At 46.6% G+C, this 14,418-nt stretch overlaps 1 protein-coding gene across 1 annotated transcript in view; it reads left to right on the top strand.

The window, feature by feature from the left end:
* col25a1 (collagen type XXV alpha 1 chain) overlaps positions 1–14,418 on the top strand; it is a gene marked incomplete at its 3' end in the record, with an annotated part of 949,643 nt that overhangs the window by 908,958 nt on the left and 26,267 nt on the right. The window contains exons 29-35 of the mRNA XM_081359232.1: positions 7,876–7,902; positions 8,268–8,348; positions 8,665–8,700; positions 11,133–11,186; positions 11,345–11,398; positions 11,547–11,573; positions 11,746–11,799. Of these exons, the coding sequence (XP_081215358.1) occupies positions 7,876–7,902; positions 8,268–8,348; positions 8,665–8,700; positions 11,133–11,186; positions 11,345–11,398; positions 11,547–11,573; positions 11,746–11,799 (333 nt within the window). The remainder of the gene's footprint in view (positions 1–7,875; positions 7,903–8,267; positions 8,349–8,664; positions 8,701–11,132; positions 11,187–11,344; positions 11,399–11,546; positions 11,574–11,745; positions 11,800–14,418) is intronic.

Here is a 14,418-nt window from a genome sequence, read left to right on the forward strand (position 1 = left end):
ATCCACTACATGAGTCCCAGGGGAAACCCGGGGAACATAAATTAGTGGGAATCAGGTGGCCAACAACGCGGGCCAATTGTCACATTTCTATTTTAAGAACATCAAACCTTATAGTGCAGCTCAACCAGGAGAGCTAAGTCACGTGAGAGTAGACTGCGCACGAACACTGTGGGCAGAGCATACACACCGTTAGACTGATAAAATTTTAGCCGGCAAGGCGGGAACTTCCAGGTTGTAAAACCTAACAAATGTAGAGGGGGAGGCCCAGCCTGCCGCCATACAAATGTCATGAATAGAAATCCTGCTGGACCAAGCCCACGAAAAGGCCATGCCTCTAGTGGAATGAGCCCTGATGCCCAGAGGGCACTGCAGGTGTTTAGACGCATAAGCTGGAACCCCTTGTCAACGCCGTGCGTGCCGAGCATCCACTACATGAGTCCCAGGGGAAATCCGGGGAACATAAATTAGTGGGAATCAGGTGGCCAGCAACGCGGGCCAACACATATACATAAGCACACCGTAGGGGAATACAGAGCGGAGCTGCCGGTCTATATTAAGAACATCAACCCTTATAGTGCAGCTCAACCAGGAGAGCTAAGTCACGTGAGAGTAGACTGCGCACGAACACTGTGGGCAGAGCATACACACCGTTAGACTGATAAAATTTTAGTCTGCAAGGCGGGAACTTCCAGGTTGTAAAACCTAACAAATGCAGAGGGGGAGGCCCAGCCTGCCGTCATACAAATGTCATGAATAGAAATCCCGCTGGACCAAGCCCACGAAGAGGCCATGCCTCTAGTGGAATGAGCCCTGATGCTCAGAGGGCACTGCAGGTGTTTAGACGCATAAGCTGCTGCGATAGCGTCCACTATCCATCTGGACAGGCTACGTTTCAAGGCGGCGAGACCCTTGGTGCGCCCACCAAACGAAACAAAGAGCTGCTCTGAGCGCCTGAAGGCGGCGGAGCGCGTAATGTAAACTCTCAGCGCCCTGACAGGGCATAGGAGTTTAACATCGCCCTCGCTACCGGATGCTGGCAGAGCCGATAGAGAGATGACCTGCACTCTGAAGGGAGTGCCAATCACCTTGGGGACATAACCATGTCTTGGTTTGAGGATGACTTTAGAGTCATTTGGTCTAAACTCGAGACACGCAGCGCTAACAGACAGCGCGTGTAAATCCCCCACACGTTTGACTGATGACAGGGCTATCAGAAAAACGGTTTTAAGCGACAGGTATTTTAGATCCACAGAGTCTAATGGTTCAAAGGGATGAGTTTTCAGGGCCTCTAGGACCAAAGAAAGATCCCAAATAGGAACCGATGGGGGCCGCGGGGGATTCATCCTCCTGGCTCCTCTGAGAAACCGGATGATGAGCTCGTTCCTTCGTAGTGACTGGCCATGCGTTGGCACTGCGAATGCTGCAATAGCCGCCACATACACTTTGAGCATGGAGGGGGACCTGCCCTCATCCAACAGCTCCTGTAGGAAGCAAAGCACCCACGAAACCCCACAAGTACGTGGGTCTAGATTTTTGTCGGCGCACCATGAGGAGAACACAGACCATTTAGACGCGTATAGCCTTCTCGTAGAAGGAGCTCTAGACTGCGTGATCGTGTTCACGACCCCTTCTGGCAAAGCAACGGGTATCCATTGATTATCTATGCATGCAGAGACCAGCGCTCTGGATGGGGATGCCAAATTGAGCCGCCGGCTTGAGAGAGCAGATCTCTCCTCGCCGGGATCGGCCATGGGGCTACGTGTGACAGCCGCATCAGCTCTGGGAACCAGGTCTGGTTTTCCCATCGCGGGGCTATGAGGAGCACCGAGTGGCACACTTCCCTGATTCTCTTGATTACCTGTGGTAACAGCGAGATCAGAGGGAAAGCATACAGCGAGAGGCTGGGCCAGGTTTGGGCCAGCGCATCCTCGTTCTTCGAAAAGAACTTTGGGCAGTGAGCGTTGTCTTTTGACGCGAAAAGGTTGACTTCCGCTTTGCAGAAGAGGCGCCACAGTAGCTGGACTGTCTGAGGATGCAGGGACCATTCTCCTGGGGGAATGTTGTCCCTGGACAGTCTGTCTGGGCCGTCGTTCAGGTTGCCCGGCACATGCGCGGCTCTCAGGGAGCATAGCGAGTGCTGAGCCCACACGAGGAGGCATTCCATTAGATCGCAGAGATTCCTGGATCTGACACCGCCCAGGCAGTTCACATAGGACACCACAGACATGTTGTCTGAACGGACTAGAACATGGTGGCCCCGTATGTATGGGAGAAAGCGCTTCAGCGCGTTCTCGACCGCTATCATCTCCAGACAGTTTATATGAAGGCGTTTCTCTCGGTCTGACCACAGGCCAAAGACCAGTCTGCCCTCGAAGAGAGCGCCCCAACCTAAGTTGGAGGCGTCCGTCGAGATGACCTTTCGACAGCTCCCATCATCACTCCTCGCTGGTACCAGTCGGCCGCTAATTAGGGCTCCAGGGCTGAAACGCAGCTCTGAGTCACTCTGATTCGTCTGCCGCCGGAAGCCCAAGCTCGGTGAGGCACTGGAGCGTTCAGCCAGCGCTGCAGCGGGCGCATACGCAATAAGCTCAGCTGAAGCACTGCTGCAACTGACGCCATACAACCCAGCATTCTCTGAAATGTTTTCAGAGGAGCGGTGCTGCCCTTCTGGAAAGACGCGGCCAGGTGTCGAACACGGCGTGCGCGCGCTGTGTCGACAAACGGGCCGTCATAGCCACAGAGTCCAGTTCTATTCCCAGAAAAGAAACTGACTGACTGGGCAGTAATGAGCTCTTGGTCCAGTTGACCGTAAGACCCAGGCTTTCCAGATGGCTGAGAAGTACTGTCCCGTGAGATATAAGTTCTATCTCTGACTGTGCCAAAATCAGCCAATCGTCCAGATAGTTCAAAATTCGCATACCCCGATTTCTCAGGGGAGCGAGAGCCGCGTCCATGCACTTCGTGAACATACGGGGTGCTAAAGACAGGCTGAACGGAAGGACGGTGTATTGATGCACTTGACCCTCGAAGGTGAATCTCAAGAATGGCCTGTGATGGGGTACTATCTGAATCTGAAAGTACACGTCTTTCAGATCGAGAGAAATAAACCAGTCCCTCGGGCGAATTTGCGCGAGTATCTGTCTTGTTGTGAGAGTTTTGTTCAAATATCTCAGGTCTAAGATAGGTCTTAGAGCTCCGTCCTTCTTGGGTATGAGGAAGTAACGGCTGTAAAAGCCTGACTCGCTCAGAGAAGGAGGTACCTGTTCTATGGCCCCTTTGAACAGTAGTTTCGTTATTTCTGCACGAAGTAGGTGTGCTACTTCCGTATTCACTGTCGTCTCGGTCCGTGCTTGAAAGTGCGGGGAACGGCGAGCGAACTGCAGCGAATAGCCCTGTTTTACTGTTCTCAGCACCCATTCTGACACACCTTAAATAGCTTCCCATGCTTCTGCATGTACAGCTAAGGGCAGAATGGCCTCCGGGTTTCGATTGCCGCACTTCGTGGGCTCGATAGCCTGACTCAGAGGTATGCGCGCGGAGCGTGCGCTCTCGGTGCTTGGATACGGCGGCTCGCTGACAGCGATGGCTGGTCGTTTTACACACGATGTCCCGGTTGCTTTGGATGGGGAACATTTTGTTGGAAAACCGGGACGCGCGAGCAGTGCCGGGGGTAAAGTGTTTGCGTAGTAAGTAAGTGTGAGCGCTCGTGAGCGGGCACAGGACTTACATTTATAACATGACCGGTGAGAGGTAACTTTGACCGTGTGACAGAGCAGGCAGTGAGTAGGTGTGGGCACGGGTTCGTGCGCACATTTCCTACTTTCAATACTCGAGCAGCATTTGCCAGCTTTATGAGAGTGGGCTCTGTGAGAGACACAGGGGTTATCGTGCTTGTGTGTAGGGGTGAACACTGAGACGTGGGCACATGTTCTACACTTAAAATGCCAGCGGCTTTAGCCGGATAACCAGACATTACACTCTTTTTGAGATTTCTCTGGGTTGCCGTAGAAACGGCGGTTGTGTGCAGGAAAACGGGTAGTTTTACCGGCTCGTTGGCTGCCGAATACACTTCTGCAGCAGCCTTGCTTAAGGGGACTGACAAAGCGGGGGGACTGACAGAGCGAAATGCTTTGAAGGCTCATATGTTTAGACGCTCATAAATACTCGAGCACCATCATGTGAGCGGGAGGGTGCGAGAGGCAGGTTCACTTTCTGTATGTAAGAAAGCTGGCCGCGAGCTCGCAGAAGCGAACAGCATAATCTTTATCTGCCGCCAGAGCCAGGATTCGAACATGGGTCTCTGGCGCAAAAGCCTAAGATTTCGCCACTGAGCCACAGGGGGAAAACACATAAGCATTCGGTTAGTGCGAGCATATAAGAGAGCATCATCATGTTGACCGTCCGCTCTGACACCCCTTGTGAACAGCGCAGTTTGCGCGGCTCAACCAAAGGGAGAGAGAGCGGGAAGAGGGGTCGTAATAGGCGAATAGCCATAGAGCGTCATCATGTCTTGTGACGGCGTTTGTTTGCAGGCATGAATGTATTATAACAGGCTCGTTTACTGCAATATTGATATTTCCAGTCACCTGAACTTAAGAGGGGACTGAGAAATGTGTGAGAAATGGAGGTTGGTCCGTCCTCGGCAGGACTAAAAACACTCTTTTTCCTCCTTTCGCCGGTGAGTGACGCACGCGAACAGGGCGCGAGGGCGGGGTAGCTTTCTTGTAACGTAAATAAAGCTAGCCCCGTGACCATCCGCTTCTGACATCCCTTGTGAACGGCGCAGTTTGCGCGGCAAAAGCAAAGGGAGAGAGAGCGGGAAGGGGGGCGAGTAGCCAGAGAGCGTCATCATGTTTTGCGTCGGCGTTTGTTTGCAGGCGTGCATGTATTATAACAGGCTCGTCTACTGCAATATAGATATTTCCAGTCGCCTGAACTTAAGAGGGGACCAAGAAATGTGTGAGAAATGGAGGTTGGTCCGGCCTCGGCGGGACTAAAACACTCTCTGTTCTCCTTTCGCCGGTGAGTGACGCGCGCGAACGGGGCGCGAGGGCGGGGTAGCTTTCTTATAATGTAAAGAAAGGTAGCCCCATGACCGTCCGCTTCTGACATCCCTTGTGAACGGCGCAGCTGTCACGGTATACGGATATGAACCCAAATGCAGACAGTAATAAATGAAACATGGATTTATTAAACAGACAGAAAACAAAGACCCTCAAGGGGGCAAATGAACATTGACAGGACTAGACTAATAAACTTGACAATAACATAAGACTAGAACTAACAGGCAGGATACAAACTCTGATCACAGGAATAAACAGCTCACCGAACAGGAGGACAAGATACAAAACGAACAAGCACCGAGTAACAAACACCAGGACCTTAAATAAGAGACATTATCACCAGGGCACAGGTGACACCGATGAAAAATCAAGACTAACGAGGAGAACAAGGGGGCGTGGTAAACACAAGACAATGCAATCACATGCCCAAAACACAGGCCATGTGTTGCACACACACATACGAACAAATCTTGACATAACCCCCGTCTCACGGAGCGGCTACCAGACGCTCCACATGAGACATAACAGACTGTAACTCAAACACAAACCAACAAAACATAACTACTAACAACAATGGCAAACAAGAGTACATAATAACAGGATTGGGGTGACTCAATAAAAATAACACACAAGGGAGGGGGGGTGGGGGAACAAAAGAGTTCATCGGCAGGGGTCCAGAATGGATCGGTGAAGCAACGGTCCTAGACTCACTGGACATGGCCGAGGGTTGAGGGCAAGAAAACCGAACAGGTCTGGGTGGAGACACATAAGGTACAGTCTTGGGGAGAACAGATCGGGGTAACACAGTAGCAGGGGTAACCAGGGGAACCACAGGGAACAAAACAGATGACTGTGACCCTGAGACAAACGGTGAAGCTGACGGTTCTGAAGCTGGGACCGGACTGGGCTCCTTAGCTGGGACAGGGCTGGACATGTTCACCTTCCCATCTACCTCAGCGTGGACGAGCCTGGACTCCTTGGCTGGGACAGTGCTGGACTCGGTCCTTCTCCCATCTACCTCAGCATTGACAGGACTAGCCGCAGCGGCCTGGAGAGTCGATGTGGGTCCCGGAAAAAACTGGGACGGAGGACATGAAGCTTTCCTCCTTCTCCTCCTTGACCGCGGAGCAGAAACCATATCCGGATTTGTAATCGGTACTGGGACCGTTACAACAAGTGGAGAGACCACCACCGGCAATGCTGACTCAGTAGATGCGGCTTCCGATGCAGACTCCCTCGACACCCCTCCTCCTTGCTTTCCGCAAAGGTTTCCAGCTACAGCGGGTGCTTTGGGAGTCGAGATGAAGGAAACATGGTCCCCAAGCGCTGCGACGGCCAGGACGCGACCTTCCGGGACCACCGGCAATGATGAAGATGTCCTAGTAGGATCCTGTCGCTCTCCCCGACACACACAGTTCACCACTTCACTGAACGGGCGTCGGATCAGCCCCTCTCGTTCACACATAGGAGGAGGTGCATTGAGACCCGCGATGAAAAAGGAGTTTAAGAGGATCTCTGGCATGAATCCCCTCTTCTCATCCACCCTCTGGACATATCTCTCCAGGAACTCCTCTCCTTGGGGAGGAAACGGAGTCCTACCTCCCTTCATATCAGTGGTTAGCGTCAGCCACCATTCTTCGTGATCCTCCGACTGGCCTCTTGCAGGAAAAGACATATTGTCTGCTGGGTTCAAAAAAAGGCTTGTTCGTTCTGTCACGGTATACGGATATGAACCCAAATGCAGACAGTAATAAATGAAACATGGATTTATTAAACAGACAGAAAACAAAGACCCTCAAGGGGGCAAATGAACATTGACAGGACTAGACTAATAAACTTGACAATAACATAAGACTAGAACTAACAGGCAGGATACAAACTCTGATCACAGGAATAAACAGCTCACCGAACAGGAGGACAAGATACAAAACGAACAAGCACCGAGTAACAAACACCAGGACCTTAAATAAGAGACATTATCACCAGGGCACAGGTGACACCGATGAACAATCAAGACTAACGAGGAGAACAAGGGGGCGTGGTAAACACAAGACAATGCAATCACATGCCCAAAACACAGGCCATGTGTTGCACACACACACACGAACAAATCTTGACAGCAGCTTGCTCGAACAGAGGGAGAGAGAGCGGGAAGGGTGCGAGGCATCTGAAACAACGCCTCGTTGGAAATGTCTCTTTTAGAAGAAGAGCGAGTGTGTGTTACAGCGGCGAACACACACAGCAGATAAGGATATGACGCCTGATAGCGTAGCAGGCACGGATGGCTGAAGGCGGCGAAGAATCGTCCGGCTTCCTCAGGCGCTGTCCTCTGCTTGCACTGTCGCTTGCTTCGACGGCTTCTCTCAAAGATCCAGCGATGCGTAGAGCTTCGCTGAAGAGATGAAAATCAGGGTAGCAGCTCCCGAGCCCTTCCTTATATACGCTAAAGCCACGCCCATTCTGGCGGGCTCTGACGCGTCAGGGCGCGACGTCACGCGGGGCTCAGTGGTTGGCTGCTGCAGTTGCCACACGGCAGCCAATGAGCGCGCTAGACAGCCGTTCTAGGTCTGCTAGCTGCTGCGCTGTATTGACAATAAATACAAAAATTAAGGATAATTTTTTGGCTTCATATCTCGAGAAAAGATGACTTTACCCGTAGCGTAAGCAACTTAGGCAATACGAGAGTACCTCTCGTAAGAGAACCTTCAAACTTAGAGATTTTAAAACTTAAAACTGCTTCAAATTATAAGGAGTGAGTGCGTGCGTGCGTGCGTGTGTGCGAGAGAGTTATTAATGCTGTGTTGTGTTGCAGGGTCCTCATGGATTCCCTGGCCCAAAGGTACGTCATTACTAATTAATTAATTTCAAGGTAATGCCTTTCTGAATTACCACATTTGGTGTTTTAAGGCATGCTGCATACTTGCCATGAATTGTTCATAGAGCAAATTGCCTTCCGTCAAACACGAAAGTAATTACTTGCTCAGTGTTAGTTTGGACATATAGAAGACTTGCAACAGGTCTTCAATTTGACCTTAACTCCCACTGTGTTTTTAGTCACTGTAGTCATCTAAGTCTTTGAAGACTATCAGGTGCAAATTCAGGACGATTTCAATCTGTGATATTTGTCCAGAAATCTAAAGACAAGATGCTTCTGAGTAAATGTTACCGAGCATTCCCTAAACTGTTGTCTGTACTCCTATTAAGGGGGAACCAGGGTTACATGGTCTCAAGGGACTGCGAGGGGAGACTGGGTATAAGGGTGACAGAGGACCCCTGGGTCTCCCTGTAAGTACACTACAGCAGTGCATCCTAGGATCTTAGTGCTTTATCCCCACTTATTTTGACTCAACATCTTCTAACCTTTACCACATTCCCCACTGTCCATTTGTTTGCTGTTATAAATTTATGTTTTCGTTGTCGTGACTTGTGCAGACAACCAAGCCTGATTTGCTGCCTCTTAAATATTGTGTGTTGGTTAAACGTCTATTTGTTTATCTTTGTTAACAGCTGTTAAGGTTTTTTTTTTTTTTTTTGTCCAGTTCACTCATCACATACTAATCGCACTTTTCAAACCTCCATTCATACTTCCATAAATGCACAGGGAGCATCTGGCTTGGATGGCAAGCTGGGACCCAGGGTGAGTCTCAAGCCATGTTTCACCAACCCCCCTATCCCCCTCATGCCCATCCCCCCAAAGCCTCCCTACATCTTAAAAAAAATACCAAAATGGGTCATGTGACACATTTATGGTGAACGGGGAATGTGGTTAGACTCATCATTGGTAATGTTTCATCAATGTTCAGCTCTATGTGACAGTGAAAGATTAAACAACAAGAGTTACTCTGTTTTTCTGCTGACGAGATTGATATTAACACACTGATTTAACACTCACTCATCCATTAACATTCTATTTATTATTTATGTTCATCTGTGTATTTATTTGGGGATTTGCATGATTTTTTTTTCATGAAGAGCTGATTGATCAAAATTATGGTCTGCTTTTCTGAACTGTGTTGACATGTAAGTTTTGGTAACGCTTTAGATAACAGCCTGGAAAGTACTGTGTAATTAAGACGAATTTACAGCATAACTTTCTTTAATTATATTGTTCCTATAAAATACTTACATGTAAGTATAAGGGAACAATATTTAACGGTTTGGGAATAAAGGGGTAACAACCAGGAGAATTAACAAATTATTTATACTGCAAGTACAATAATCTTACATTTGGGAGCAATTTAGCGAGAACAAACCTTTTTGTAATAAAAGTATACCAATACATACTGTATAGGCTAAAAATTACAGGGTACATATCTGTGCATTTATACAGTAATTTATTTATTTATTTATTTATTGATAGCAAAAGCGCAGATGTTTTAGTTTGTGCTTACACGGCAAGTAAAAATAAAACTATTGCATTTTTTTTTAAATACTGGAGAAAAATACTCTTGTCTCATAAAGTTACAGGGTAAGTGTGACATTTTGGGCTATAAATTAAAGTGGTGCATGTTACCCTCTTGTTCCATGTAGTTAAAAGGTAAGTGTGACATTGCGGGCTGTAAATTAAAGTGGTGCTTGTTACCCTCTTGTTTCATATAGTTATGTATTTGAAATAAAACGTTTATTTTTAAAAATGTTTTAGATGAATAAGAAGTGTTGTAAGTCTGTTTTGAAATAAGTTGTTTTTCAAATAAAGGTTTCTGAGTCAGTAACACCACCACTTTAATTTACAGCCTGCAATGTCACACGAAACAAAAGTATATTTCCCCAGTATTTAAGCAAAAGTTGCAATAGTTTGTTTTCAATGCACTTTTGTTAAAAAAAATACTGTAGAAATGCACAGAAATGTACCCTGTAATTTTTTAAAAGCCTGTATTAGTACACTATTATTACAAAGAGGTATGTCAAGTCACCTTCATTTATATAGCGCTTTTAACAATATAGATTGTTTCAAAGCAGCTTTACAGTGATAATAGGAAATTACAGTAACAGAGATTGTTTTGGCTTTACAGCAGCTCTAGAATAAAGTTATTGTCCATCTAAAGTTAGTTTTGATTGATTGATTCACTTCCGTTGCAAAGATCATTAGTTATTAACTTAGGGGTCGCTGACATGACACTGTTCTAACAGAAAACATTCATTGCGCTCTGGCCCGCTCATCCGCATAAAGCAGTGTCTGGTAGCTTGAGAACGCAAACCCTGAAATACAGTAGATTCCAAGGTGCAAGCCTTGAAAAAGGTTATCTCTGCACAAACCTCAAAAACGCAAACCCGCAAAAACGCAGACGGCATGCACATGCGCATCACGTGTTTGTTTAGTCTATAGGTATGCGCGTTTGAATATATATGTGCACAGGCGTGTAGTCCTTCTTTACAAACCAACCCTCAACAAACTACTTGTCTGACCTTAAAAATGTATAATAAAGAATTATTTATCGCTTCCACATAGCCACATGAACCGGAATTATCCCGGGAGAGACTAGTTGACACTTCAGGACTGCGTTGTCGTCGTGTCCAGGTTGTGTAAGGTCCTTCATCAGATCTGGATACGGCCTGGATACGGCGGACTGCGGTAAACCTCGGGATAAACAGAGAGACTTATACTAGCGTCCTTCTTATACTACATCCTTCTTATGATGTAACAAGTACATCAGGATTTATGGGAAGTGTTCCCGGTTCCGGCTGACCTAATATATGCAGCCTAACATTAAATTACAGAAGTAATGTTAAGTGTATGCTAGGTCAAAGATACGTGTTTTTAGTCTAGATTTGAACTGACAGAGTGTGTCTGCTTCCCGGGAAGAGGGCCAGAGCAAATTACAGTGCCTGACATCGTACTTGCGAGTTCACACACCTCTTTAACGTTAATTTAAGTCATCTCCGAGGTAAACTATACTATTATAGGTAACTATTATAGGTAACTATTATAGGTAAACTATAATTACCGAAACTTACACTGTACATTTTTTTTAATTACGCAGTACTTTGCGGGCTGTTATCTAAAGCGTTATCCAAGTTTTTTTTTTTATAAAACCAGATTCAAAACCTCATACACTCTCTTATTTATAGGGTATGGATGGACCAATCGGGGCTCCTGGTCCAGCAGGTCCGAAGGGAGATGGAGTAAGTTATTTTTTATTTTGTTTTATTTAGGTTTTTATGTTTGTTGCTGTTTTAGCTGGATAATTGTGCGCAATTACGAAAATCAAGATATACAGTAAACTATGTATGAATACTATACAACAGATTGTTTATATAAAAGGTCTTGTTCAATGTCACAGGGTGAGAAGGGTGATGTTGGTGATCCTGGACCCAGAGGGCCATATGGGTTACCTGTAAGTACTCAAAGAATTTTTTATGTTTAATAAAAAAAAAAACCATTGATAATTATTTGCCAATTTAATAATGATCACATTATTCACTATTCTCATTCCAGAGAATATTATTCATTTTTTGTTTCTTTTTCTTCCTTGTTTTTTGAAGGGAGCTGCTGGAACACCTGGAATAGATGTGAGTTGTTGATCTTAATGTTCTGCTTGTGTGTTGACTCTTATCGTTTTCTGGGTCGCTTCCTGCAACTGTTGTGCCCTCTAATAGCTCTAAACAAATTCAGTGAAGTTCTTTACTCCTGAAACAATCAGCCTCTAAGCATTTGTAATTACTTGAAGTTGTATTTTTGCAGGGGTTACCAGGCTTAAAGGGAGACAAGGGCGACGAGGGGGAAAGAGGAGAAAAGGTGATTGTGACATAGATGTTCTGAAACAGGGAATGAACCTTTCGCTCTCTTATTGATTAGATCTGATGTCAATGGACATATACAAAGCAGTTCAGGCAGAGAGGCCTTCATACAGACATAATGTGAGCCATGGAGTTGAAGATCAGTGTTAAGATCTTACATTTAATGTTCTAGTACAATAGGAAAATAGCAATATAATATACTTATAGTTGCAGGAAAAAGTATATGAACTCGGTAACACTTTAAAATACGGATCCTTCGTTAATGAATAACTACACAGGAACAAATGAGTAACACAATATTAACAATCAGTAACTACAATTAACTAACAAGTAACTCTGATTAACGAATTAGTAAGTAATAGCACACAGATTTAAGTGGTAGTTCACTATTAACTAATCAATAACTACTATTTTTCAATACTTCCCAGAGAAATAATGAAAAAAATTCACAATTCATGCAAAACTAATTAATAACTAATGCAGGACAAATTACTAGCACTAGATTAACATTACTGCTAGATACTGTACACTAATTATAAATATGTAATAGCGTAGCAGACTTATGATTTGGGAAAGCTGTCAATAACTAGATGTACCGCATCACGGTACAAAATATGACCGCCGCTCAGGCCTGCACTGGCTTTCCACAAAAATAAATGACGTGGAGTAATTTGGCTGTATTGCGTGTTTATGTATATACCTAAAAAAAAGTAATAGTATGTGCATGTCTGTGTGTGTGTGTGTGTGTGTGTGTGTGTGTGTGTGTGTGTGTGTGTGTGTGTGTGTGTGTGTGTGTGTGTGTGTGTGTGTGTGTGTGTGTGTGTCTGTGTGTGTGTGTGTGTGTGTGTGTGTGTGTGTGTGTGTGTGTGTGTGTCTGTGCGTGTATGTATGTGTGGGTACATGTGTGCGCGTGTGTGTGTGTGTCTGTGCATGTGGATTTGTATGTGTGTGTATGGGTGTGTGTCTGTGCGTGTGGATGTCAGTGTGTGTGCATGCTTGCGTTTGTTTGTATTCCTGCATGTGTGTGTGTGACAGTATCATCCTAAACCAGCAACCCTTCGCTCAACAGCACCATCTACAGGCCGATGAGTGTACAGTCACTAAATGTGCACATAAATGAATTTATTTTATACCCCCCCATGGATGAAATTCTACAAAACTTAGCAGAGGATACCCCCAGAAGATGTCAAGTTAATCATACACATGAAATATGGTGCAGTTCTGAACATCTCCACTGAAGATAGGGGCGATTAAAGCAGAATAATATTGCATTTTCATTTTTTATGGGAGGGGCGCAAATCACAAATGAGTGATTATGGGCTAGGTTGATGTGGGCCCTTAAGAGCAACATACCATAAAAATTTCTTCATCCTCGGTGCCACGGTTCAGGTAGTTATTTAGGAAAAACTGCATTTTTTGGGGTTTGGGGGGGCCAGCGCGGGGGGGGAGTGGCCCCCGGGGACCAAACGAAATTTTTCCGTAGAAGTCTAGTGGGGCTACATGCCCACCAAATTTCATGTTCCCCGGTGTTTCGGTGTCCCTGGTATCGTTGACGAAAAATTTACGGGGGCCCCAGCGCGGGGGGGGGGGGGAAGTGGCCTCCGGGGACCAAACGAAATTTTTCCGTAAAAGTCTAGTAGACCAACATACCATAAAAATGTCTTCATCCTCGGTGCCACGGTTCAGGTAGTTATTTAGGAAAAACTGCATTTTTTGGGGTTTGGGGGGGCCCAGCGCGGGGGGGGAGTGGCCCCCGGGGACCAAACGAAATTTTTCCGTAGAAGTCTAGTGGGGCTACATGCCCACCAAATTTCATGTTCCCCGGTGCTTCGGTGTCCCTGGTATCGTTGACGAAAAATTTACGGGGGCCCCAGCGCGGGGGGGGAAGTGGCCCCCGGGGACTAAACAAAATTTTTCCGTAAAAGTCTAGTAGACCAACATACCATAAAAATTTCTTCATCCTCGGTGCCACGGTTCAGGTAGTTATTTAGGAAAAACTGCATTTTTTGGGGTTTGGGGGGGCCCAGCGCGGGGGGGGAGTGGCCCCCGGGGACCAAACGAAATTTTTCCTTAGAAGTCTAGTGGGGCTACATGCCCACCAAATTTCATGTTCCCCGGTGCTTCGGTGTCCCTGGTATCGTTGACGAAAAATTTACGGGGGCCCCAGCGCGGGGGGGGGAGTGGCCCCCGGGGACCAAATGAAATTTTTCCATAAAAGTCTAGTAGACCAACATACCATAAAAATTTCTTCATCCTCGGTGCCACGGTTCAGGTAGTTATTTAGGAAAAACTGCATTTTTTGGGGTTTGGGGGGGCCCAGCGCGGGGGGGGAGTGGCCCCCGGGGACCAAACGAAATTTTTCCTTAGAAGTCTAGTGGGGCTACATGCCTACCAAATTTCATGTTCCCCGGTGCTTCGGTGTCCCTGGTATCGTTGACGAAAAATTTACGGGGGCCCCAGCGCGGGGGGGGAAGTGGCCCCCGGGGACTAAACAAAATTTTTCCGTAAAAGTCTAGTAGACCAACATACCATAAAAATTTCTTCATCCTCGGTGCCACGGTTCAGGTAGTTATTTAGGAAAAACTGCATTTTTTGGGGTTTGGGGGGGCCAGCGCGG

This window comes from Scardinius erythrophthalmus (assembly GCF_964197995.2).
Source record: "Scardinius erythrophthalmus genome assembly, chromosome: 2".
Classification (NCBI taxonomy): domain Eukaryota; kingdom Metazoa; phylum Chordata; class Actinopteri; order Cypriniformes; family Leuciscidae; genus Scardinius; species Scardinius erythrophthalmus.